The sequence below is a fragment of the Lepidochelys kempii genome, chromosome 3, assembly GCF_965140265.1.
Source record: "Lepidochelys kempii isolate rLepKem1 chromosome 3, rLepKem1.hap2, whole genome shotgun sequence".
NCBI classification, from domain to species: Eukaryota; Metazoa; Chordata; order Testudines; family Cheloniidae; genus Lepidochelys; species Lepidochelys kempii.
The window spans coordinates 103,623,864-103,650,981 of NC_133258.1; the positions used below are offsets into that span (position 1 = coordinate 103,623,864).

Genomic DNA, 27,118 nt, shown 5'->3' on the forward strand with positions numbered 1-27,118 from the left:
AGTTATATACAATAATAGTCTTTCCCAACCCCAGAGCAAGCTCCATCTAATTATGATATTACTTATGTTGGGAAAGTTTTGAGGAGCGAGATTTGTATTTAATCCTCTTTCATTATGTTTTTAATTGCTGCTTATGCTTTTAACTTCAGTAATGCACCTAAAAAACCTGATGTGCAGAGCAAGTCTGAATAAATATATATGATCTATTCATGCACAACAGACAAGGTGAACTACAAGTCAACACAAAAGGATTTCAGAGAGAAAGTTTCTCATTCCATAGAAGATACACAACATGCGACTTTTCCACCAGCAGTAGAAAAAAAAAAAAAGCAAATCCATTAGGATAGTAAACAACTTTTGGTAACCCCATGGCAAAAATAGATGAGAAAGGAATTAATTACTTTTGGCAGTTTTCCCAACGGATATGAGACATGTAGTACTAATGTCCCTTATTGGTTAGAAAAGAGAGTTTGATTTATAATGAGTATCAAATGATGTGGGGAAGTTCAAGCTAGAAAGGCTAACCAAGGTAAAATGCTAGTGAATTTAGCAACATTATTGCCTCAGCAACTTAAAATTTTGTAAATAAAGGATTTAGTTGACTTTTTCAAACAAAATTGGCCTCCGGATTTGTGTACACGGGGAAATTGCCCAGAATAACTAATGCGGAATAAACTATTCCAGAATAGTGTTCCATGTGGACAGTAGACACTCTCTTTTCAAATAAAAGTATCTTTATTTGGGAATAACTAGTGCACTTTCAAAGTGGAGTAATTATTCTGGAATATAAACGCATTTGTTCCCGAACAGAATATCCACACAAGGAGCTATTCCAGAATAGCTATTCCACTCACTTTCTCCATGTAGCCAAGCCTTAAATCAGCCCTGTTGTGATTCCATTGACTATGGTAAAGCAGCAAATTTACATTTGGCCTAATTTGGCCAGACATGTCTTCCTGTGGGTCACAAGTGGAAAATGTAAATGAGATATGGGAGAGGACAGGAGCTTGAATATTTTAGGGGGATGTGGATATGATCCTGTTACAGGGTGGACTAGGCCTTGAGCCCCCCCTGCTGGAGGCCTTGTGGCCCTGCCACACCCTGCCCCAGAAAAGGACATTAGAGAGATCCTCCAAGGCCTGGTCTACAGTACGCGGTTATTTCAGAATTAGCTGAGTTAATTCGAAATAAAACTGATTCCGTCCACATGACCAAACCGGTTTTTTCGATTTAAAGGGCTCTTTAATCCGATTTCTGTACTCTACCTCAGCAAGTGGAGTAGCGCTAAAATTGAGATCGCAGTTCCGGGTTACAGGTACTGTGGACGCAATTCGACGTTATTGGTCTCTGGGAGCTATCCCAGAATGCTCCCTTGTGACCGCTCTGGACAACACTCTCAACTCCGATTCACTAGCCAGATAGGCAGTAAAAGCCCCGGGAACTTTTGAATTTCATTTCCTGCTTGGTCACCATCAGCACAGTCCACCATCACAAGAGACCATGCAGTCCCGGATTCGCAGATGAACTCCAGCATGGTCTGAAAGAGAGTTGGCTTTTAGCTCATGCAGTAGAGGCTCATGCACTAAGCTCCAGAGGTCCCAGGTTCGATCCCGACAGCCGGGGTCTGTCAGTTTTAGAATACCCTAATATGGTACACAATCAATTGATTCAATTGCTTCTCACTAGAGGTTCAGCTCACTGTCTTTATAGCCCAGATAATGTTTCACTTCCTTGCTCAAAGCTGTTTCCTCCCACATTTGTTAGCTTGTCAGCTCTGTTTACCTAAATGAAGATCCATGAGAGGGGAGGGATAGCTCAGTGGTTTGAGCATTGGCTTGCTAAACCCAGGGCTGTGAGTTCAATTCTTGAGGAGGTCACTTAGGGATCTGGGCCAAAAATTGGGGATTGGTCCAGCTTTGAGCAGGGGGTTGGACTGGATGACCTCCTGAGGTCCCTTCTAACCCTGATATTATGATGGTTAGAAACCTTCTATTTGGGGGAGAGGGATAGCTCAGTGGTTTGAGAATTGGCCTGCTAAACCCAGGGTTGTGAGTTCAATCCTTGAGGGGGCCATTTAGGGATCGGGGGCAAAAATTGGGGATTGGTCCTGCTTTGAGCAGGGGTTGGACTAGACTCCTGAGGTCCCTTCGAACCCTGATATTCTATGGTTCTATGGAGGTACTGGATCTCATCGCATGTTAGAGAGATGAATCTGTTATGGCAGAACTATGTTCCAAAAAAAGAAACGCAAATACGTACGCTAAAGTCTCCAGGGCCACGACGGAAAGATGCTACTCCAAGGACACAGAGCAGAGTCCTACAAAAATCAAGGAGCTCAGCCAAATGTACCAAAAAGCCAGGGAGGCGAACGGGCGCTCTGGGTCACAGCCCCATACATGCCGCTTCTACCATGAGCTGCAATGCAATTATGGGGGTAATGCCACCACTACCCCACCGCTGTCCATGGACACCTGCAAGCAGGGAGTTGCAAGGAGTGAGGAGGAGGAGTTATTGGTGGACAAAGAGGAAGAGAGGAGGAGGAGGAGGACAGTGCACAGGCGGCAAGTGGGGAATCTGTTTTCCCCCCTAGCCAGGAACTAAACGCTGGACCCAATAGCCTCCTCCCACTCCCAGTGTGGGCTCCCGGACCATGACCCTGGAGAAGGCACTTCTGGTGAGTGAGAGCCTGATTGGAGCCGGGGGGTGGGGATGGGGATGGGGATGGGGATGGGGGGGGAAACCCAGCTGCACTGGGCTGTTCGCGTTTAGTTTAAAGGACTCATCCCTGCTCAGAGCCTTATCAAAGCCACACAGTGGGGGTGGGTGTTGAGGGGCGTTGTGTGAAGCAATCATCCCAGAGAGCCCACAGGCCCTCCTTTTCTATGGCAAACCCACCAGGCATTGCTTGCTATGGGAAAGGGGGCCTGGCAGTTTGAAAGCATTGAAATGAATGCGGAAGAAGCAGAACCCCGCGTGCCCCTAGGGCTTACCATGGCTGCCGGCAAGCTGAATTCTGTTGCCCGGCCGCATGTGATGGCTTACTCACACCAAAGTGGCAGGCACTTCAGAATAAGAGGCAAAATGCGACCTTGTACAGAAAGAACATGTGCTGTGTACTATGAATTGCCTGTTTCACTGAGAAAGTGTGTCCCCTTTGTTCTCTAAAATGTATCTTTTAAAATACTACCCTCCCTTTTTCTCCTCCCGCAGGTGCAAATGTTTCAACGCTGCCCCTGTCTACTTCGTCCCAGAGGCTGGTCCAGATAAGAAGGTGGAAAAATCGAACTCAGGACAACATGTTCGCCGAACTTATGCAGTCCTCCCACACTAATAGGGAACAGCTGAATACGTGGAGGCAAACAATTGTGGAGTCCCATAAAGCGTTAAATGAACACGAAGAGAGGAGGGACGCACGTGATGAGAGCAGGCAGGATGCTATGGTCAAGCTCATGGGGGAGCAAACTGACATGCTCCACTGTATGGTGGATCTAATGCGGGAAAGGCAGCAAGACCACAGACTGCCACTGCAGCCCCTGTATAACTGCCCTCCCTCCTCCCCAAGTTCCATAGCCTCCTCACCCAGAAGCCCAAGAACACGGCAGGGGAGGCTACAGGGACCCACACACTCAACCCCAGAGGATTGCACAAGCAGCAGAAAGCTGGTATATCTGAAATTTTGATTTGGTTTCTGGACTTGTCCTTTCTTCCTCCTCCACCCCCTCCACCCCCCTACCCCTCCGGTCTACCTTCTGATTTCTCTCAATGTATTGTGCAACAAATAATAAAGAATGGTTTTTAAACAGTTGTGACTTTATTTCCTTTCATATATGTAGGGGGCAGGTAACTTCAAGAGAAACAAACACAACTGTCACACCGTACCCTGGCCAGTCATGAAACTGGCTTTCAAAGCTTCTCTGATGCGCAGCACACCCTGCTGGGCTCTTCTAATAGCCCTGTTGTCTGGCTGTGTGAAATTGGCCACCAGGCGAGTTGCCTCAACCTCCCACCCCACCACAAACGTCTCCCCCTTAATCTCACAGATATTGTGGCACACACAAGAAGCAGCAATTACAATTGGAATATTGGTTGTGCTGAGATCTAACTGAGTCATTAAAATATGCCAGCGAGCTTTCAAAAGTCCAAAAGCACATTCTACCACCATTCTGCACTTGCTCAGCCTATAGTTGAACTGCTAGGGTGCCTGTGTACGGCTTCATGAGCCATGGCATTAAGGGGTAGGCTGGGTTCCCGAGGAAAACTATAAGCATTTCAACATCCCCAACAGTAATTTTCTGGTCTGGGAAGTAAGTCCCTTCCTGCAGCTGTTCAAACAGACCAGAGTTCCTGAAGATGCGAGCGTCATGCACCTTTCCCAGCCATCCCACGTTGATGTCGGTGAAACGACCCTTGTTATCCACCAGAGCTTGCAGCACCATGGAAAAGTACCCCTTGCGGTTTACATACTGTCCGCCCCGGTGATTCGGGGCCAAGATAGGGATATGCGTTCCATCTATCACCCCGCTGCAGTTAGGGAACCTGAGTGCATTAAAGCCATCCACAATGGTCTGCACATTTCCCAAAGTCACTACCCTTGGTAGCAGCTGGTCAATGATTGCGTTGGCTACTTGCAGCACAGCAGCTCCCACAGTAGATTTGCCCACTCCAAACTGATTCCCGACTGACCGGTAGCTGTCGGGTGTTGCAAGCTTCTACAGGGCTATGGCCACTTGCTTCTCAACTGTGAGGGCTGCTCTCATTTTGGTGTCTTTGCACTTCAGGGCAGGGGACAGCAAGTCACAAAGTTCCATGAAAGTGGTCCTACGCATACGAAAGTTACGCAGCCACTGGGAATCATCCCATACCTGCAACACTGTGCGGTCCCACTAGTCTGTGCTTGTTTCCCAGGCCCAGAATCGGCGTTCCACGGCATGAACCTGGCCCAGCGCCACCATTATCTCCCAATCGCTACATGCCATGCTTCTAGGAATGTCTGTGTCCATCTCCTCATTACTATCGTAATCGCGTTGTCATCACTTCCTCGCCCGGTTTTGCAGGTACTGCACATACTGCTGGATAATGCGTGAAGTATTTTACAGTGGTCAAAACTGCAGCGGAGATCTGAGCGGGCTCCATGCTTGCCACGCTATTGCGCCTGCATGGGTAATCCTGGAAAAAGGGCATGAAATGTAGGAGAGCAGAGCGGCAGCTGTTCAGTTCACGATAGCCAAAAAAAGGCGGAAAATGGTTGTCTTCTGTAGCTTTCATGGAGGCAGAAGCCCAGGACAGGCAACATGGAGAAGCTCAGGAGTGTGGCAAGAGCGGGAGAGCAGCGTTGGTGGCAGAAGCTGTGTTGCTCGGTTCACGATGGCCGAGCAGAGTTGGCAGCGGAAGCGGTTGATGAGGAAGAGAAAGAGTAGACACTTATAGAGATTACATAGAAAGACGAGAGGAAATGCGAGGTGGATTCATAGTACCAGGAGAGAAGTGGTGCACTGTACTGCACCGTCTCCTGAAAGCAGTATGGCATCTGCATGCCAAAAAGGCGTGAAAGAATTGTCTGCCGTAGTTTTCACGGTGGGAGGAGCGACTGACGACACACAGCCAGAAACACTCACGAGAATGTTTTTGCCTCATCATGCACTGGGAGCTTAACCCAGAATTCCAATGGGCGGTGGGGACTGTGGGAACTGTGGGATAGCTACCCACAGTGCACTGCTCCGACATTGGATGTCTCGGTACTGTGGACGCACTCCGCCGAAATCATGCGCTTTAGTGGGGACACACAAGACCGAATGTATAAAATTGCTTCCGAAAATTCAAATCGAATAATTTTGAAATAATTTCGTACTGTAGATGTACCCCCAAGCTACCCAGAGCGGCTGTATGGGAAGCAGCCAATTAGGCCACAGTGAGATCAGTTCCTTGCTAGAGCTGGAGGAGAGTGGATAGTGCTCTGGGATGGCTGCTGGGATTCCACCAGTACAAGGCCCTAAGGTAAGGGTAAAGAATGTGCTGGAACCATGGGGAAGTGGCCCAGGGAATCGTAGCAGCAATGTAATGTATTTAAAGGGATGTGGTGGTTGGCTGCTATTTATAGGGTCCCTGGGATGGGATCTGAAGTAGAGGGCGAGCCCAGGTCCCTCCTCCCCACCAGCCACTGGGAAAGTGGCCTGAACTTTTTTAGTGGCCCAGCTGAAGAACTGGGGCCAGAAAGGCCCAGAAACATGAAATCTCCAGGGAGGGAGCCTTGGGGTGTGTGGCCCCACATCAGGCCTGGGACTGCTTAAAGAGCAGGGCTAATTCGAGGGAACCTAGAAGGGGCTGAGAGAGCGCTTGGACTGGGGTACTGTGATAGGACATGCTGAACTGATTGAAGAGTGAGCCCCAGGATAGGGCTGCAGATTGAAGGATCTTACAGAGGGTGCTGAAATAGGCCCCCTGTTGGATTTATACCCCAGAAGGGGTTTGCTTTGCTTTATCACACAGACAGACTGTGTGTGACTTGGCTGGAGGGCTGAGTCACCAAAGACCCATCACAAACCGAGAGAGAGAGAGAGAGCGAGCAGGCACAAGCTCTGAGGCAGGGGACACTCGCAAGAGGTGAGTGCACCCCATTACAGTTCCATTTAGCTCTGCTGCACTTTGTTAAATTGCTGCATAGAGTGATGCTGGAACTAGGGATGCTGGGGGTCCGGTAGCACCCCCCGGCTTGAAGTGGTTTCCATCATATACCTGGTTTACAGTTTTGTTCAATGGCTTTCAGTACCCCTACTATAAAAATTGTTCCAATGCCACTGCCTGCATATGAATAAACGTTCTGATCTTACAGCGAAAAGAAGGAATTGGAAGATTATTTTTTCCCATAAAGAACAGAAAGAAAATTTCTGAGTCTGCTGTGGATGAACTGGTGGGGAAGCTTTCTTATAATTTACTTTGAAATACTGGTGCTGTCTTTTGAAATCTTTCGGGAGAACAGGGCTGGATGCTAGGGAGGGTTAATATAGGGTATCAGGTTGCTCTTTTTAGATGCACTGATATATGAAGTGGTTGTGTATGGGAGTGGGGCTTTTGTTTGCTTGTTTGTTTATTTATTTATTTATTTTGGTGTGGGGGAAGTGAAGGAGAGTGTAAAAATGGCAGGTCCCAAATGTTTAGTCTAATTAGGATGCTGTTGTTCTGTATCATCTTCAGCCTTGTTTACTTTTTACCTGATGTTTTGGATTCTTGCTATAACTGTCACTGACTATGAAACAATAAAATGTACTTGAAAGGGAAGGTACTAATCACTTCACTTTACACAAGAGAAAATGGTACAGGTACTGAAAAGGTTAAAGGAAATTAAACTGGAAAGAAAGCAGAAGGAGAAGAGATACTTTGAGGGGCTAGCCAAAACTGCTCAGTAATGTGGACTTTTGCTTTACTATATAAGATGTGCTCTGCTCCCAGGAGCATTGGCACTACAGAGTATAAAATATTCAGAATAACAAAATATGGTGAATGGGGTTACAATGTGCACTATTGTTTCTATAGTATTTGACACCGGCTTATGGTTTAATTCTTAATTTTGCTCATAGTTACAACTATCGCCACAGACTTGGAGTTGAGTGACTTAAAATTACACCTATTTATTTATAAGGGCCCAATCCAATCACCATTGACATTGATGGGAGTCTTTCCATTGATTTGAATCAAACTCATAAGATGCACCAGTGTATTCGCAGCACTATAAACTTTTACCAGTTTGAATTTAAAATGACAAGGTTATCTATGCAAAGGACCAGAGAGCATATTGCAATTGTCTCTGAACAAGACCAGGCATTCCTGATTCTGATACTGTTTTCCTCTATGGCCTTATATAAATTGCATAAATCTTATGATTTGGTTTTCTGATATGAAAAATAGGGCTAACAATCCTCACATTTTTAACAAGAGTTGTTATGAGGACGAAAGCTTATGCTCAAATAAATTGGTTAGTCTCTAAGGTGCCACAAGTACTCCTTTTCTTTTTGCGAATACAGACTAACACGGCTGTTACTCTGAAACCTTCCAACCCTGATATTCTATGATTCTATGATTGATAAATTGTTATAAACTTTGTAAGGCATATTATAGATAATATATAACTATTAGGTTAAGGGAGGACGTAAACTATCCTTATTTATATAAAAATATGTAAGAAAATGTACTTTGCTTTAAATCACTACTTGAAAATTTAGAGAGATAAGGTGGGTGAGGTAATATCTATTATTGGACCACTTCTGCTGATGAGAGAGATCCAAGCTTTTGAGCTACACAGAGCTCTTCTTCACCTCTGGGAAAGGTATTCAGGACAGATCTATACTTAAAACACTAGGAGTACTTGTGGCACTTTAGAGACTAACCAATTTATTTGAGCATAAGCTTTCGTGAGCTACAGCTCACTTATGCTCAAATAAATTGGTTAGTCTCTAAGGTGCCACAAGTACTCCTTTTCTTTTTGCGAATACAGACTAACACGGCTGTTACTCTGAAACTTAAAACACTACAGCTGAACTGCTATAGTGCTTTGACATAGTTAATCCACCTCCATGAGAAGCAGTAGCTTTGTCAACGGGAGAAGCCCTCCTGCTTGTAAACCAGGAGGTTAGGTCGGTATAACTGCGTTGCTCAGGGTGTGGATTTTTCACACCCCCTGAGCAACGTAGTTATGTTGATATAAATTTATAGTGTAGGCATAAGTAGTTAGCACATATCCTAATGGACCATTCAATGTAAAGTGGCCCATTAACAGCCCTGTAGTCATAGGACAAAAATTTGTCTTTTTTCACATAAACTTCTATAAATTATGCTCTCATGAATATGAAAACCAATTTCCTCCTAGATAAGAGAGTGAGTGAAATATTCTTAAAAATATAAACCATATTACATGCAACATGTGCCATGAAAACTATGTATCTATGTAGATTATTCATTAATAATAAAACTCACATACATAGTGCTATAATTTAATTGTGTTTTACAAACATATTCTTTACCCATAGATGTTAGTCTTAGAGATAGAAAAGTATTCTTGGTTTCTCAGAATATAAACAAATGAATGTATGATAACAAACTATTTATTAGAGATGTTCCTTTGTTTGGAGCTTATGTTCAACACAACTAAAGAAGTCCTGTATTTTTTACTAGCAGGTACAGAGCCTGTGGTCTCTTTAGAAACTGTTTCTATCTCTTGTTTAAAATTATCCATCTTATATTCTATCCCCCAGTGTATTCTTTTTGAAGAGGCTTTGACACGGTCTGAAAAATTCTTTTATAGCTAGAAGAAAAGGAGTATTTGTGGCACCTTAGAGACTAACCAATTTATTTGAGCATAAGCTTTTGTGAACTACAGCTCACTTCATCGGAAGTGAGCTGTAGCTCACGAAAGCTTATGCTCAAATAAATTGGTTAGTCTCTAAGGTGCCACAAGTACTCCTTTTCTTTTTGCAAATACAGACTAACACGGCTGTTACTCTGAAACCTTTTATAGCTAGAGTTCTCCTGTCCCTTAATCAATTTTAAGTACACTATACAATGGGTTAAAATTGGAGATGCAGAAAAGTATCAATATTTATCCAAGGCAGTTGAAGTTTCCTCACCTGACTCATGCCTTACCAAGAAATGAGGTGCTAAGTCACTTTCTCAGTTACGTCTTTGTGCACAGCAGGGAAGGCACTGATTTTTTACACTGTTTTTTTTTTTTTTTTTTTTGCACCATCCCATACCCATATCCTTCTGGCTTTGTGACAGTGTTGGTGGGTGGGAGTGGACCTGCAAAATCTTATGCTTAGTGCCTTTTAGGATGAGACTCCAGTTAAGAGCTCCATGAGTGCCAGTTCACCACGTTTCCCATCTACATTTCATACCATGACTTGAAATTAAAATACCTTGAACTAACTAAGGTATTTTCTACCCAGTTCCACTCTTGGTCTTCCCTGCAAATATGCAGTTAATACTGTGCTCACAGCAAAAGAATGAGGTGTATGAATTACCCATCCTTACTCAATATAAGCAAATTGTTGTTTTCTCATCCTAAAATTTGGGCTACCAGAAAGTCTTCTGACCATGCCATCTGCCCTTGGATTATGCATCTCTGTATCTTACCAGTGCTGAGGGAAATAAAGGCAACAGAGAACACAGATATACAAATTTTAGGAACGCTGTCACAGGGTCTCACATTAAATATGTCCCTCTTTCTCTTTCAGAGGTGTGGAGAAATCTCATTTGATAGTCCTGATCAGAATGCCAAATGTGTTTGCATGCTAGGTAAGAGTCTTTCCTCTTCTGATATGAGCTTTGGTGTACGGAAGTATATGCTGTTTCATCTGGTGCTTCTCTTCTAAATTAGGCTGAATTCAGCCTATAAAGTATAATTAGCTGGGGTGAAACTAGTATGAATTACAACGAGATGTTCTTATATACCAAATACATGTGTAAACGACCTAATTAAAATGATTCTTCTGTTTCATTTATATTGTATTGTTGACTAAGTGATTTCTGACAACTGGTTCTGATAATTATTTGCAGATCCTTTCAAATTCCTGTTTTACTGGAGGGACATTTTTGACTGTTTTGTAACTAAGCAGGCAAGAGTACTTGTGTGAAAAATCTCAACACACTTTGGGTTAAATTGTGCTTTGTTATACTGCCATAAATCCAGAGTAACTCCTTTGAAGTCAATGGAATTATTCTGGATTTATACTGGTTTAACTGAGAGCAGAAACTGGATCTTCAATTTAATAAACCACATATCAGAAGAGAGATAATTAAGCTCATTTTAATATTGATTGAAAAGCCCTTGCTTATATAAGCATGCTCAGGATTTCCAAATCTGCCAGAACTGTATAGAATACACAGTTCATGTTACAATTTTGATGCATGGCATTGGCATTCAAACATTATTAATATTATAGGGTCAGATTCTGATACCCTTATGATAAGTAGAAAACCTTTCTCCTCTAGTAGTCCCATTGACTTAGGCATTGTAAGAGTACTAAAATCTGTCCCATAATTATGATGTGTTCATATTCCAAGAAAACTTGAAGAGTTCGTTGGAGGGGAGGAAAATGTTATTCCAAGAGTTTCCCTTAGTTTTTCCTTTTAAAAAAATCTAAAGTAGGTTTAGTTGATTCTAAACCTTCCCAGAACTTTCACTACTATCACAGCCATTCCAGTATTGCAGCAAATGTTCCACAATATAGACAGGAGGAAATAATTTCCTTTACATGTAGCCTGTATATTCTCAATTGTGAGCTTTTTACTTACTAAAAAAGAGTATAATTCTAGAGGTGCCTATCAACACAACTGAAATTATGGCTGTGTAGATTCATAGATTCATGAATTATAAGGCCAGAAGGGACCACTGTGATCATCTAGTCTGCTCTCCTGCATAACACAGAGCATAAAACTTTCTCAAAATAATGCCTATTTGACTAGAACATAACTGCATTTCAGTTATGAACTGTGATATACACAGATTCAGAATTCCTCCTGAAAAAATGAAACCTGTTGTACAAGGTCTGAACCTAAAATCAAATTTGCTTTTTAACAGCATTGATTTAAAATGTGAATTTTTGCAAGCCTGGTACCTGCAGTATAAAGTGGCACTTCTATATGTTTAGAAAACTTTTTATAAAATGCAGTAGTACATTTAAAAATTATATCATGCATACATAAGTCCCTAAATATGGAACCAGATGTTTAGCTGATGTCAATCAGCATGACTTGATCCATTGAAATTATGAGGATCTTTCCCATTATTTGTAAAATGTTTAAATTGCAAAATTGTATATTCTCTGGAAACAAAACAGAAATATACTGCTATGTATCAATGTGTTCTGTAGTTGTTTGTTATATTAGCTTGTTTGATTTGCAATGCTATTTCTGAAAAATAAATTAACAGCCTTATTATTATTACAGGGTACAAAGAAAAATCATAAAATATTTATATAAGAGGAAAAAAGACCTAAAAACAGCCTTTGCTCAGAGAAAATATGAAATAAATGGGTCATTTCCTTGAGTAAGGACTGCAGGATTGAGCTCTAAGTTCTTATGACTATCGTGCCAGGGCTGAAATAAAGTGAGCCTTACCCTCCTCTCCCTTTAACAATATGGGGAACAAACGAAGAGCATGCACACAAAGCAGTTTTTAAAGGAAAACTTCAATACAGCATGAAAGCTATTCTAATCATTACCTCTAGTTACTCATATGGAAGCATAAATCATGATCAGGGATTTTTTAGAGCCTTACATTTTAAAAAAGAAGAATGAATAATACACTTCCATTTTTGGTAGTAGGATAATATACAGTAGGTTAGTCCACAAGGAATGCAGCTACAGTTTGAAAGCATTTAGGAAGAGGAAACTGGAAGAGTTTGGAGTTAAGTCTATTTGTTACACAAGTGTTTTCATGAACATATTTGTGATATCTTTTTAAAAATATAGAAATATTTTGGAAGTCTCCTGCTTTCCCATACAACTGAAGGGCAGCTACCTTCCCTGTGACCTAATTGACACCATCAGACTGTGTCTCCTGGTACAAAGTACAGTACCAGTAAAAATGCCATCTCCATTCAGTTATTGTATAAAAATGGGGGGAAAGTGTGGGATATATTTTTTAAATTAGTTCTGAACATACTCCTAAGAACTGGATAAAGAGAAAGTATTGTGTGCGCATGTGCACAAGAGAGAAAGAAAGAGAGCAAGTTCACACTAGTGTTGTCTGGTAGATGCAATCAATACTGCTTATCTGTGTCATAGGCCAAATATTACTAACAAGGTAGAGTTCTGTGCTTTTGGAGTTGATGGATACGGGTCCTACCTGATTACCTAACTCTGTGAAGTCCTGGGTAATCATGGTGTGCAGCACCGTGGCAACCATGAAGTCCTAGGTAGCCATGGAGGGGTTTGTTTGTTTGTTGTTTTTAAACACAATAAGGCCAAATATTGCAAAGACTTATGCCCACTGGACATAGTTGGACTGCTCATGGGGCATAAAGTTAAGCTCATGTGTAAGCCTTTGCAAGATCAGAGTCTAAATGGACTATATGGTTTGCTATTCAAGGCCTTATCCCACATTCCTTATGCATTCCCATTGAATTCAGTGAGAATTTTGGGTACACAAGGAATACAGGATCAGGTCCCTACGGCTTTAAAGAAAAATACCAATAAGGCCTTCAGGATGCTCTGCAACCCTGCAACCTTTGACCAGTGTAGAAGTATTAGATTAGCTACATCTTTCTACTTTCCACTCCACTTCAAAGCAAAGTGGACATATTTGCTTAGCTATTTTTAATGTCTGTTTTTCCTTTAGGGGTGGAAAAATTATTTACAGGGACACAAAGGAGTCAAACATCTCAATAATTCATAAATTTTAAAGGGGAAAAAATCTATGTGTGAGTGTGTGATGCTTATGTAAGTAAAAGCCTATCATATGCAGCTCTGCCAATACCCCAGTCTTGGCTTGCGAAACACTTTCTATTTCAATAATGGGCTGAAACTGCCAACTGTGTTCAAACGTGTGGTGGCTTTTCTGCTGTGGGCAAAGAGCCACTAAGGACATAGCTGAATCCATGAAACTCATTTCATATAGGGCCAAATACTGATTTTTTTTAACACGGATATCCACAGGTAATAAATAGGAGACGCATACCTCTGAAACAACACCCTTCTTTTGAGGAGCCAGGCACCCCTCTCTGGTGGAATGAAGGGAGGGAGTGTGTGGCCCTAAAGCAACGATTTTATGTTTAGTAGTTTGCTAGGGCAAGTTTTCTTTCTTTTTGCGCTGCTCTTTTTAGAGTGACCAGACAGCAAATGTGAAAAATCGTGAAGGGGGTGGGGGGTAATAGGAGCCTATATAAGAAAAAGACCCAAAAATCAGGACTGTCCCTATAAAATCAGGACATCTGGTCACCCTAGTTCTTTTCTTGGATGAATTCTAAGTGGCTTTTTGTGAGGAAACTGCTGTTATTACAAGTAAGTATTCCTCAGGTTATGTCTGCAAGGACCAAGTCTATAGAAAATGAGGAAAAACTCATTATTCCAGCTTGGGCTGAATTTATAACAGTGGGGGGAAACCACATAAGCACTTTTCATGTACTAGCCATTAGGCTTGTGTTTGACTCTTATTAACTTTAACTCCAGCACCACACTATTTTAGCAAGAGGAATTCACATCTCTTCTGGAAAAATCTCTAGCTGACCTTCCCCAACCTGTAAGTGACAGACAGTAAACAAGCAGAAGGCAGAATCTCCTAATAAAGTCTTCCCAGTGCTTCAGTAATAGGACACAGGTCCTGGCAGCAGCAACTGTCAACACAAGCAACTTACATTAGAAAAATGTGCCCTCAGTTATGCCCCTGTTAACCCACTAATATCAACAGGGTTAAATAGATATATAGTGGATGGAATAATTTAGCCCTGTATACATTATGGTGGAAGTCCCTGGCTATTTCCTGGATAACAGGAACAGGAGCAAATTGCTCCCTCCTTCTAAAGCTGAAGAAATATTTCAGTGTGAAACAAGCAGGTTGAAATTTATTTGTACACTGAGGAGTCACTTAAAAAAACAAAGCAAAACATACTGATAAACAAACAATATCTTGCTGGTATATTATCACCTTTTAGCAAAAATGTCAGTGTCAGCACTTGAAAAACAGATAATAGACTAGAGTAGAATTTCCATACCCCTGCAGATACACTGTGTTCCAGCAACCTCTCAGAGTTACATATCTGCATACGCAACACAACCCAGCAGGCCCAAGAGTATTTCTTTTTGAACAGGTGTGTTAAAAGAAAATTCAATTGAATTAAAGTGGAAAAATAGATATTGTTCTTGAAAATGTCATATCTACCTATCTTTGGTATTTATATGACCCTTATTACCGTAGTATCTGAGTGATTCACAAACTTTATTTATGCCCTTTCCAGGACATGCACGCCTTTTCCCAGTCCTCCTTACAACAATAAGAAAGTTAAAGCCAATTCATAGCAAAGGCCCAACTAAAGATAAAATACAAAAAAAATCTTCAAAAGGCAAGTTTTGCTGTTTTAAAAGATGCAGACTTCTGCATAGTGCTTTCCTTTCTGACCTTTTTCAAAATCTGCTTAGGTATTTCAGTCCTTTTAGTGTCAGACATGTGCAAAAGGAATTAGCCACTGATACCATAATTGAAAATAGCAGCACACTCTCTATAGTGAGGGTTAAATTTCCCCCATCAGTATTCATATTTGAACTAAAAGCCATAAGTATGTATGTGCAATTCCCCTTGATGGCAGTCGCTGGTGTGAATGGAGCACAGTATCTTTCTATCTGTGTAAAGGGTATGAGAGGCCAATAGTCCTAAACCCCTGCACTTAATATACAGTCTTGCAGTATTTTGACAATTAAGTCTGCATGGATCTCCAAATCACCATATACCACATTTTTCGTGGTGGAGCTCTCTTGTTCACTTGATAACAGTTCCAATTTTGCCAGAACAGTACAGATTTTCCACATTGTGTCATAAATCCTGTTTAGTTGCCTGTAAGCTCTGAGGACTCTTGCCGGTATATCTTGTCAACATTTCTCTATGTCTAAGGTACTTATATGGCCCCCATTACTGTAGTAACTGGGCCCCGTAATTTTTAAGCACTTATCCTCACAACACCCCTGTGAAGTAGGGAAGTGCTGTTGTCCCCATCTTACAGATAGGGAACTGAGGCACAGCAGGTGGAATTCACAAGGAGAACTCAAACCACCCTGTCAGCTGCCATCTAACCCTGTAGGCATCTAAGTTTCCACTCTTAAAGTCCCCTAGGCTCCAAAATTTCTGCCAGTGGGCATGTGCACAGCCACCCCAATCCTGACACCACTGAGCAGCTTGATGCCTTACTCACACTTAAGCCCCAGCAGGATTCACAAAATAGACGTTCCCCTGCCTATCTTAACTGTGAGGCCTGAACCAGTAGTTGTGCCCAAATCCCACTTTAGAGCACATCTACTGCATCAGTGCCTGGGCAAACCACATCTGGATTCTCTGCACCTCGAAGTCTTTAAACCACGATTTGAGGACTTCAGTAGCTCAGACGTAGGTTAGAAGTTTGTTACAGGAGTGGGTGAGTGAGATTCTGTGGCCTGCATTGTGCAGGAGGTCAGACTAGACGATCATAATGGTCCCTTCTGACCTTAAAGTCTATGATTCTATGGATGAGGAGGTTGGGGTCGTACCTACTTTCCCCCTGCTTTAGCTAGTGGTTAGCACACTCACCCAGGATGTTTAAGACCTAAGTTCAAATCCCCACTATGCCTCATGTAGAGCAGGCGTTTGAACCCTGGTCTCTCACCTTCCACGTGGGCTACAGGGTATCCTGGGGTGGCTATCTCTCCTTTTGAAGCGTTCCACATTGTATAAAATACTTACATGGTCATTGGGTTAGAGAAAGATTTATTCTATAGCCCAGCAGTAAGGGCACTCACCCTTGGGTGAGAGACCCAAGTTTAAGACCTTGCTCCATTGACCAGTAAAAAGCCTCACCCTAGAACACCCCCAAGCCCAGTGGTTAAGATACTCACCCCTGGAGACATGGGTTTAAATCCTTTCTCCAGATCAGGCAGCATAAAGGTTTGAAATTGGGTCTCTCACATCCTGCATGAGTGCTCTGACCACTGGGCTATAGAGCATAAGAGGGCCTCCTTTTTCTTGGTTTCTCTTGAAAAAGGACTGACCTGGCTTAGGTTCCTAACTCCAGGTGAGACTTAACAGCTGTGAATCCCAAGCAGAGCTAGGTACTTAACTCCCTTTGAGGGGCAGGGCTTTGACTTCACCCCTCTCCTCAGCATTTCCTACGAGCGAGCTTAGGCAACTACCTGCTCAGTGTACTGGCTGCAATGAATCCCTTTTTAGGTGCCAGATTCTGCCAGTGCATTGTATAGGGAGCCTAGGCACCTAACTCAGGGTTGTGAATGCCACTTGGTGGCAGGGCACTTAAAAATTAGGCGCTGCAATGCTCAGTGTAAATCCCACCTGTGAATCCTACCGGGTCAGACTTTTAAAGGTATTTAAACTCCAGTGGGCATTAGATGCCAAAATATCTTTAAAAATCTGGCCCTGAGTGACTTGCCCATACAAGACAAGTCATACAAGTCATACAAGACATTTGTGGCAGAGCAGGGGATTGAATTGTCTTCTGGAGTCTCAGGCTAGTGCCCTAATCATTGGCCCATCCTTCCTTTGATAGAGGTCATCTCACAGCTGCTGTCCAGGCCACTTCCCAGCACAACCTTGCAGTTCTCACAGACTCCCTGCTCTGTGAGAATGCAACATCATAAAAAAGGGAAGAAGGAGGATCCTGGGAACTACAGGCCAGTCAGCTTCACCTCAGTCCTTGGAAAAATCATGGAGCAGGTCCACAAGGAATCAATTCTGAAGCATTTAGAGGAGAGGAAAGTGATCAGGAACAGTCAGCATGGATTCACCAAGGGCAAGTCATGCCTGACTAATCTAATTGCCTTCTATGACGAGATAACTGGCTCTGTGGATGAGGGGAAAGCAGTGGATGTGTTGTTCCTTGACTTGAGCAAAGCTTTTGACATGGTCTCCCACAGTATTCTTGCCAGCAAGTTAAAGAAGTATGGGCTGGATGAATGGACTATAAGGTGGATAGAAAGCTGGCTAGATTGTCGGGCTCAATGGGTATAGATCAATGGCTCCATGTCTAGTTGGCAGCCGGTATCAAGTGGAGTGTCCCAAGGGTCAGTCCTCAGGCCGGTTTTGTTCAATATCTTCATAAATGATCTGGAGGATGGTGTGGATTGCACCCTCAGCAAGTTTGCAGATGACACTAAACTGGGAGGAGAGGTAGATATGCTGGAGGGTAGGGATAGGATACAGAGGGACCTAGACAAATTAGAGGATTGGGCCAAAAGAAATCTGATGAGGTTCAACAAGGACAAGTGCAGAGTCCTGCACTTAGGACGGAAGAATCCCATGCACCGCTACAGACTAGGGACCAAATGGCTTGGCAGCAGTTCTGCGGAAAAGGACCTAGGGGTTACAGTGGACGAGAAGCTGGATATGAGTCAACAGTGTGCCCTTGTTGCCAAGAAGGCCAATGGCATTTTGGGGTGTATAAGTAGGGGCATTGCCAGCAGATCGAGGGATGTGACCGTTCCCCTCTATTTGACATTGGTGAGGCCTCATCTGGAGTACTATGTCCAGTTTTGGGCCCCACACTACAAGAAGGATGTGGAAAAATTGGAAAGAGTCCAACGGAGGGCAACAAAAATGATTAGGGGACTGGAACACATGACTTACGAGGAGAGGCTGAGGGAACTGGGATTGTTTAGTCTGCGGAAGAGAAGAACGAGGGGGGATTTGATAGCTGCTTTCAACTACCTGAAAGGGGGTTCCAAAGAGGATGGATCTAGACTGTTCTCAGTGGTAGCAGATGACAGAACCAGGAGTAATGGTCTCAAGTTGCAGTGGGGGCGGTTTAGGTTGGATATCAGGAAAAACTTTTTCACTAGGAGGGTGGTGAAACACTGGAATGAGTTACCTAGGGAGGTGGTGGAATCTCCTTCCTTAGAAGTTTTTAAGGTCAGGCTTGACAAAGCCCTGGCTGGGATGATTTAGTTGGGGATTGGTCCTGCTTCGAGCAGGGGGTTGGACTAGATGACCTCCTGAGGTCCCTTCCAACCCTGATATTCTATGATTCATCTAGAGAACAGTAGGGGAAAGAAACTACTGATTCACAACGTCTGTATCAGACAACTTCAGATGGGGGGGGTCTCAAGGAGGAGAGAGCAGAGATTACACAGCGGAGAGGTTGTAGGGAGAAGCAGGGGGAGGAAAAGGAGTGCACATGATGGGCTGAAAAAAAGGGGCAGATAAGGGGATTTTGCAGGCCCAAGAAAGATGGCTGAACTTCAGGGATGGAAAAAAGGAGAAGAGTGGAAAAGTCAGGGAGACAGAAAATAAGTATCATTAGACTGGGGGAGGGAGAGATGGGGGGATTCAGGGGCTGGAGGTTAGAGAAGTGGTGATTTTCAGGATTTTGGAACGGAGAGGAAAAGGGGTTAAATGTAGCTTGAAATCCTCAGAGAGAAGCCTGTCGTTCACCCCCAATAGAAATCAGTGAGAGTATTTCAGTGGCTTTAGATGAGGCCCGTAACACTCAGGAAGTTGCCACATTGCCAGCCCCAAAGACTGATCTCCTCTGTACACAAGGAGACACAGCATGGCAAGAGCAATACACACTTCCCCCACACTATTCCCAGGTATCTCTACCCTGAACTGGAAGGACCAAATGTAGGGGTGAAAAGGTTAGTTTGTTTTTCAGTCTCTTTGAATCATTGGTCTATTTGCTTAAGCAACTGATAATGTTGACAACAGTGGTTTAGGCCTGATCCCAAACCCTTTCAGGTCAGTGGTAGTTTTTCCACTGGCTTCAATATGTACTGGATCAGGACCTGTGTAATGTGAATACCAGTCCACAGAAAATGTACTGAGAACCCCCAAATCATTTCACATAGGCTTACAAACAGCCATTAGCTTACTCACAAGTATATATTAAATTATACTATTATTGATTTCAAAATAGTGTGTGTCATAAATATAAAGGGAAGGGTAAACACCTTTAAAATCCCTCCTGGCCAGAGGAAAAACCCTTTCACCTGTAAAGGGTTAAGAAGCTAGGATAACCTCGCTGGCACCTGACCAAAATGACCAATGAGGAGACAAGATACTTTCAAAGCTGGAGCGGGGGAGAAACAAAGGTTCGCTCTGTCTGTGTGTTGTTTTTTGCCAGGAACAGAAAAAGAATGGAGTCTTAGAACTTAGTAAGTAATCTAGCTCGCTATACGTTGGATTCTGTTTTGTTTAAATGGCTGATAAAATAAGTTGTGCTGAATGGAATGTATATTCCTGTTTTTCTGTCTTTTTGTAACTTAAGGGTTTGCCTAGAGGGATTCTCTATGTTTTGAATCTGATTACCCTGTAAGGTATTTACCATCCTGATTTTACAGAGGTGATTCTTTTACTTTTTCTTCAATTAAAATTCTTCTTTTAAGAACCTGATTGCTTTTTCATTGTTCTTAAGATCCAAGGGTTTGGGTCTGTGTTCACCGATGCAAACTGGTGAGGATTTTTATCAAGCCTTCCCCAGGAAAGGGGGTGTAGGGTTTGGGAGGATTTTGGGGGGAGAGACGTTTCCAAGCGGGCTCTTTCCCTGTTATATATTTGTTGGACGCTTGGTGGTGGCAGCAATAAAGTTCAAGGGCAAAAGGTAAAATAGTTTGTACCTTGGGGAAGTTTTAACCTAAGCTGGTAAAAATAAGCTTGGGGGGGTTTCATGCAGGTCCCCACATCTGTACCCTAGAGTTCAGAGTGGGGAAGGAACCCTGACAGTGTGTGAGAAAAAACAGTGGAGAGGAAATTATTTATGCCAAATATGTCACTGTACACAATGGATAGGTAATGCTGGAATCTGGAAGTGTGCACAAAATAAAATGGATTAATGTAAAATAGACTATAAAATAATAAAGGTAACTCAATTTTTTTAAAAAGCTTATAAAAGCTAGTTTTAAGTTTGTTTCTTGTTTTGAGTTAATTAGGTTTTGAGTCAATAGGTTTTCTTGAATAAGGACTGCTGGATTTGACAAGAGGTTTTCTTGAATAAGCACTGCTATATATCTAACTGTAATAGGTTAAAAACAGTTCTTAAAAGTTCAGACTTACAGCTCAAAAATAAAAAATAAATCTTTTAGGGAAATTATAAAGGATCTGAAAAGATCCATCCAAGAAATCTCATCCCCCAAATTTCTTTGACTAATACTTGACATATGGTTTGTAACTGAGTACGTTCTTTATACAATACAATGTAAAGCATGCAACTCTCTGTACTCTGATTGGCTAATAGCCATCAGCCAATCAGAACACAGGACTTTTCTTAACTATGGAGGTTATACAAATCTTGCACTCTGGCTGGCTATAGTGAGCTCCACGTACAGAGTTGCTTAACAAATATAGCCATCTTTGCTTCTGACCCTCCTCACTCCGTATTTAATATCTGTGGTTAGGTGGAATGACAGTTTAAATAAACTTTGCATGTAAGAGAAAATATGCTTCCCTTAAAGAACAAAGGAATATTCTAAGAGGACTGGGCTTAAATGAGGTAATGGGGAAGGGGATGGTCAAATATTAAAACAATCATGTTTGTTTTGGACATATGAATCAGGCCAGATCCTCACCTAGCATAAACTTTCATAGCTTCACTGATTTTGGTGGAACCAATATACACCAGCTGAGGATCTGGCCTTGGGAGTTTTAAGGGCAGTAGTTAAACTAGAGGGACTTATGGTAGCCAAGTGAAATGTAAGGTTACCAGAAGGAGAACACATTTTTCTGTAACAAGTTGAGGGTGTACGTTGTTCAGTTGATAATAATCATATCCTGAATCCCCTATGTACTTATAACTTCCAGTCAGGAAGCACCATTGGATCACCATTAAATTTAAGGATTTTGTTTAATAGTTATTTTTGTTACACACCTCTAGGAAATTAGTATCAAGCGTTAAGGCCTGATCCTGCGCCTCAGAAACCATTGTGTAAGTCTCGTGGCCTTCTTCAATGACGGCAGGATCGAGCTTTTAGACTGGAAAGTCTCACTGTCGCTGCTATTAGCACCTTTGCATTCCTCTACTCAGATGCTGTTTTCTAAATTCCAGTATTATTATTCCTCCTATCGCATCAGTGTATTGGGAGCCCCTTTTCCTTATTACTAATGGCAGAGGAACACCCCTACCATACAGGCTGTGCTATAGCATGGCACTTGCCCTTTCTTCACTGATACCAGTAAGTCTTCCGTTACCCAAAATACCTGAACATTTGAAACAAAATCAGCCCCAACAATGTAATTCAGATATAGACCATTTTTCAGACATAAAATAATCGTTGTTATTCTAAAATTCTATCTGATATTATGCAATTCAATGTGTGAACAGTTTTGGAGATAATGAGGATCCCTAGGAATAAATATGAAAGCTCAAAACACTCTTGTTTACTTTCATACTAAATAATAATTATCCTCTTGACACTGCAGGGAGTTCCCACAAGACTTCTTTCAGCACAGAATCACTGTTACAGTGCATGATACAGTGAATGTTTCAGTAAATTTCAAAGAATACATAGGCTATAAAGTCATTGATCTCTTTATTGAAGCAGTATTGTTGGTCTAAGGGCATACTGCACTCTGTGCATGAGCTATACACACAAATGTTATAAAGCCAGCTTTAGGGTGATCCATCAACACACCCTCCTCTTCTTCTCTCTGTTTTCTGTGGGCCTGACATCTCAAAATACAGCATCATTCGACAAGAAGGGTCTCAAAGTCTTGTACTAAGATTTTGCTCTTCACTGTAAATTATGCATTTTATAGACTGTCTCTCCCTGACAAAGGTGATGTGAAAGGAGGAAGAGAGACACTAGAAACTCTCTTTCAGTTCCATAACACTGAGGTTTGGAACTGTGGACTTCTTCCTCTGCTTTCAAGGAACCCAAACGGGCAGTGGGAGGCTAGTTTTCTGTACCTGCCCCCTTCTGACACATTAGGGTCTGTGTCTGTTGCAGCACTGCCTTGTTAGTTTCATGATATTGCAATTCATCTGGAGTATTTGCACTCAGGGTAGCAATATATAATCTAGTACCTACATTTTCTCCAAATGGTATCCAGGGTTGTGTGCAGAGATGCTGGGCACTGGAGCTATATCCGCCTACACTTGCAGTGAACTTGGCCCAGTGTGTCTTTTTGGGATCCTTTGGGATGAAAGGTGTTATATAAAACATTAATATTTGTAATTTAATGTTAATCCTGATGAATTGCCCCATATATAGGGTGACCATATGTCCCGTTTTGACTGGGACAGTCTGTTTTTTAAGCCCTGTCCTGGCTGTTCTGACCTTTTTTGGCAAAACTAGGCATTTGTCCTGTTTGCTCTTGCCAACTGATGATTGGCTGGCAAGAGCAAATGGGACAAATGCCCAGTTTTGAAAAAAAAGTGGGGTGCAACCCCTAGTGGGGCACAAAGGAATGTGAGGGAGGGGGGTCTTGGGTGAGTGGCATGGGCTAGGTCATCCCTGCACCGGCAGTGTGAGGATGGACCGAGCAGCTCAGGCTGGCCCCGCATGGGCCCAGGGGGGTGAGTGTGGGCTGGCCCCATGTAGGTGGGGGGGTGAGCGGCTGGGGCCAGCCCCACCGGGGGGGAGGGTTTGGTCCAGCCCGTGTGGGGAGGTAGGGGCGCCTTGGGCTAGTCCCAGGCAGTGTCCAGTTTTCCCTGTTGGGAAATATGGTCAGCCTAACCATATAAGAGTACAGCATATCCTCATTTTTTACACATTTAAATCTTGGTACATAGAGATAAGAATATATTTTATGGAAAGAAAACCTCACTTTGTTCACTAACCCATTCAGTGCCTTCATACAATAATTTGTGTTAAGGATACTAAGAAATCGTAAATTTTGAATGTTTTGGTATCTGGGATAAATTCAAATCCTCGTCATTATTTCAATGCAGATTTTAGTGCTTAATCTATTTTATTTTAAATATTTTTTTAAACTGGCATTGGATGATAATGGCATTTACATTGAAATAACTTCCTTGGAACTACAGTATTGTGATCTCAGTGGTGCTTAATCCATTATTATTATTATTTGCATGAAAGGGCATTACAGTTCTATCTTTTCTGTCATCTCATGCTGTATGAGACCTCTAATCCATGGATCATTGATATGATAGACCAATAAGGTTTATAGTGTCAATTCATACTTAAGGATCTATGCAATATAAACACGACAGATTTCCCCTATAACTCTTATAGTGGATTGTGACAATGGGATTTTATGTATTTAAACAACAAACCACATTTGATTTGCACCAAAAGAGATTTAGGTTAGAGATTAGGAAATACTTTCTAACTATAAGGATAGCTAAATTCTGGAATGGGCTTTCAAGAGAGGTTGTGAAATCTCCATCACTGGATGTTTTAAGAACGGGTTGGACAAACACCTGCCAGGGATGCTCTAGGTTTTTTTTGTCCTGCCTTACCACCTAGGGCTGGACTCAATGACATCTCAAGGTCCCTTCCAGCCTTACATTTCTATGATGCTATTATCTGTTAGTACAGACCACATGCAGATAATAGGCTTCAATCTGTATGGGAATTTAGACCGGGGACATGTGCAGTAGTAACTCTTTAATTGTGAATATTTCAGCCTTTATCATTTCTGTTACATTTGGGGAAAAGCACAAAACACTTTTTCATAGGTCTCCCCCAAACTGGTAAGGTTGGCATGTATATTTATATAGATATATGCATATTTTGGCATTCAGTCATTTCACCCATTCAAAGTCTTCTAAAAGATCACCATAAGGGGAAAGCCGGAGATTTTTTGCCTTATCTGATGTACAGGTCCAAATAGTCAGAATAAAGAAGTTGTTATCTTTGGACATATTCTGCCAGACTAATATCTAATATAACATTTGATGAATGCTTATTTAAATTAGTAATTAGCATAGATCAGTACAGTAAATAGAATCTCTTAGGGGAGAGGAGGGTGTTTAAATGCAAATAGAGGTATCAGAATTTTCAGTTCATTTTGTCTTTTTTTTTTTGTTTCCTTTGTCTAGACACAATTAAACACATCCTGTTGGAGAAACTGTTAGATGTTTATCTTCTCTCTACAGGTTTGGGCACAAGCCTCATGTTACTAAAGACAAAAGAGGTCCTGTTTTGATTGGCATAAAATGAAAACAGAAGGGCTAAGTGGCACAATGGTGGAATGTGTACTCTGTAAAACCCCTTGACAAAGAACATTCTTTAGAGTTCCCATGCCCACCAGTTTGTCACTTTTAGTTTCCATGCCATGCTCAGAATGTAGGCGGCTTGGAATCTCAGGGTCTTCCAATACAGTGTTGGACCAGCGTATTGTTTATAAAGGGCAAGATTGTTTCCTGCGTCAGAACTCAGTGCAGGAGAGAAATGGGCATGTCAGGAAGGGAAGAGCACAAGTAATGGGGAACACACACAAAGACTCTGCATGTTCAATGCAATGCAGAGATCTCTATTACCCACTTGCCAGCACACACATACACGGAAAAACTTACAAGTAAAACAGAGCCATCTACAGACAATTGTCCTGTTAATGGGAGCCATCAAGATTCCAAACCACCATTAATGGCTCACACGTTGCATAACTAGAATAGGACCTCAGAGTTATATTTCATATTTCTAGTTTCAGATACAAGAGTGATACATTTATACAAATAGGATGACCACACAGTAGATTATAAGCTTTGTAATGATACCTTACAAGAGACCTTTTGCATGAAGCATATTCCAGTTACATTATATTCATACTCATTAGCATATTTTCATAAAATCATATAGAGTGCAACATCACACCATCTAAGGGTGATGTGCAGTTGATGCATGAGGCTGGACATCTAGGAGGTGAAACACCTCCTTATAGAACCTGGATAAGAACTGGGAGGCATGGTCTGTCTTAAAATGGTAGGGGAGGTCATGAAGGCGGAAGATGTGGAACTAGAAAGTTTGCAGTAGTTTCCACAGTTGGGAGACATGTGCATAGTGCCCAGACTAGGAAGGTGTCCAGTCTGTGAAAGAAACTTATTAAAACATCTCTGCGGGTGAGATTTTATCTGTAATCATTTTCTTACCGTATTAGGCTTAGACTTGCATGTTTTATTTTATTTTGCTTGGTAATTAATTTTGTTCATTTTGTTCTGTCATTTTGTTTTAATAAAATCACTTTTTACTTATTAATTAACCCAGAATATGTATTAATACCTGGGGGGGGGCAAACAGTTATAAAGGGAGTTATATCAGTGTTATAAAGGGCGAACAATTTATGAGTTCACCCTGTATAAGCTTTATACAGGGTAAAATGGATTTATTTGGGGTTTGGACCCCAGTGGGAGTTGGGTATCTGAGTGCTGGAGACAGGAGCACTTCTTACGCTGTTTTCAGTTAAGGCTGCAGCTTGTGGGGGACGTGGTTCAGACTTGGATCTATGTTTGGTCCCCTCAAGGTAGCATTGCCATGTCCTTGTTCCGGCTCAAGTGGTAGCTAGGGGATTTCTCATGATTGCAACCCCCTTTATTCTGTTCTACCCCCTTATATATCTTTTGCATACATCAGCATCACAAACAAAGGCTTGGTCAGGATCAGAGTGGACCAGCACCAGGGTAGATATAAAAGCTATCTTCAGGCATTCAAAAGCCAAGCAGGCTTCCAGTGACCCATGAAACCTTGCAGGTTTACAAAGGATGGCATTAATAGGGGATGACCTTTCAGAAGTTTGGAATAAACCTTCTAATAAGAGGATGAACCCCAAAAATTCAACAGATGATTGGTAAAATACGTACTTTTCCAGTTTTGCATATAACCCAGGCTGGCACAATCTGTGAGAACTTCATGGACGCGATGGTTGTAGCTTGCTCGACTATTGGAATAGACTAAGATATCATCTAGATGTGCTGTCACAGACTGGTCTTGGATATCTTGAAATATGTTGATGATCAGGTCCTGGAAAGTGACAGGAGCACTCATGAGACCAAAGAGCATTACCAAATATTTTTGGTGTCCATACCTCATTCTGAATGCCATCTTCCATTCATCCTTCACACTGATTCAAACTAGATTATATGCTCCCATAAAGTCAAGTTTGGTGGACACCCAAGCCAAATGTACTTGGTTCAGGAGCTCAGGGATTAATGTTAAGAGGTCCCGATTGCATAGTTATTTTGTTCAGTGCCCTGTAGTGTATGCAGAGTGTCAGAGGGCAGTCTTTCTTTTTCACAAAGAGTATTCGGGCACATCCAGGAGAGAGAGTGGCAGCTAAAACCTTTCAATTGGCTTTCCTGGAGGTACTCCTTTAGCACGGCTAGCTCTGTTTCAGACATAGAATGTATATGTCTGAACAGAACCTTGGCTCCAAGCTGAAGTTCAGTGGGGTAATCATAAACATGGTGGGATGGGATGACAAGTCTGTGTTCCATTTTTTTAAGACATTGTGGTAGTCTTGGTATTTCACAGGAAGACAGCTATT

At 42.1% G+C, this 27,118-nt stretch overlaps 1 protein-coding gene across 6 annotated transcripts in view; it reads left to right on the plus strand.

Annotated features, from left to right (window-relative positions):
- The window catches only part of PDE7B (phosphodiesterase 7B), a 276,797-nt gene that overhangs the window by 74,301 nt on the left and 175,378 nt on the right, over nucleotides 1–27,118 (plus strand). For 5 of the 6 annotated variants that reach the window (XM_073337392.1, XM_073337395.1, XM_073337390.1 and 2 more), the window contains exon 2: nucleotides 10,224–10,284. Coding sequence is in view for 4 of the 6 variants with exons in the window: in XM_073337395.1 (XP_073193496.1) it covers nucleotides 10,224–10,284 (61 nt within the window). In the remaining 2 variants the exon portion in view is untranslated. Of the gene's footprint in view, nucleotides 1–10,202; nucleotides 10,285–27,118 lie in introns of those variants that run through there. The other variant, XM_073337391.1, reaches the window with a different exon arrangement.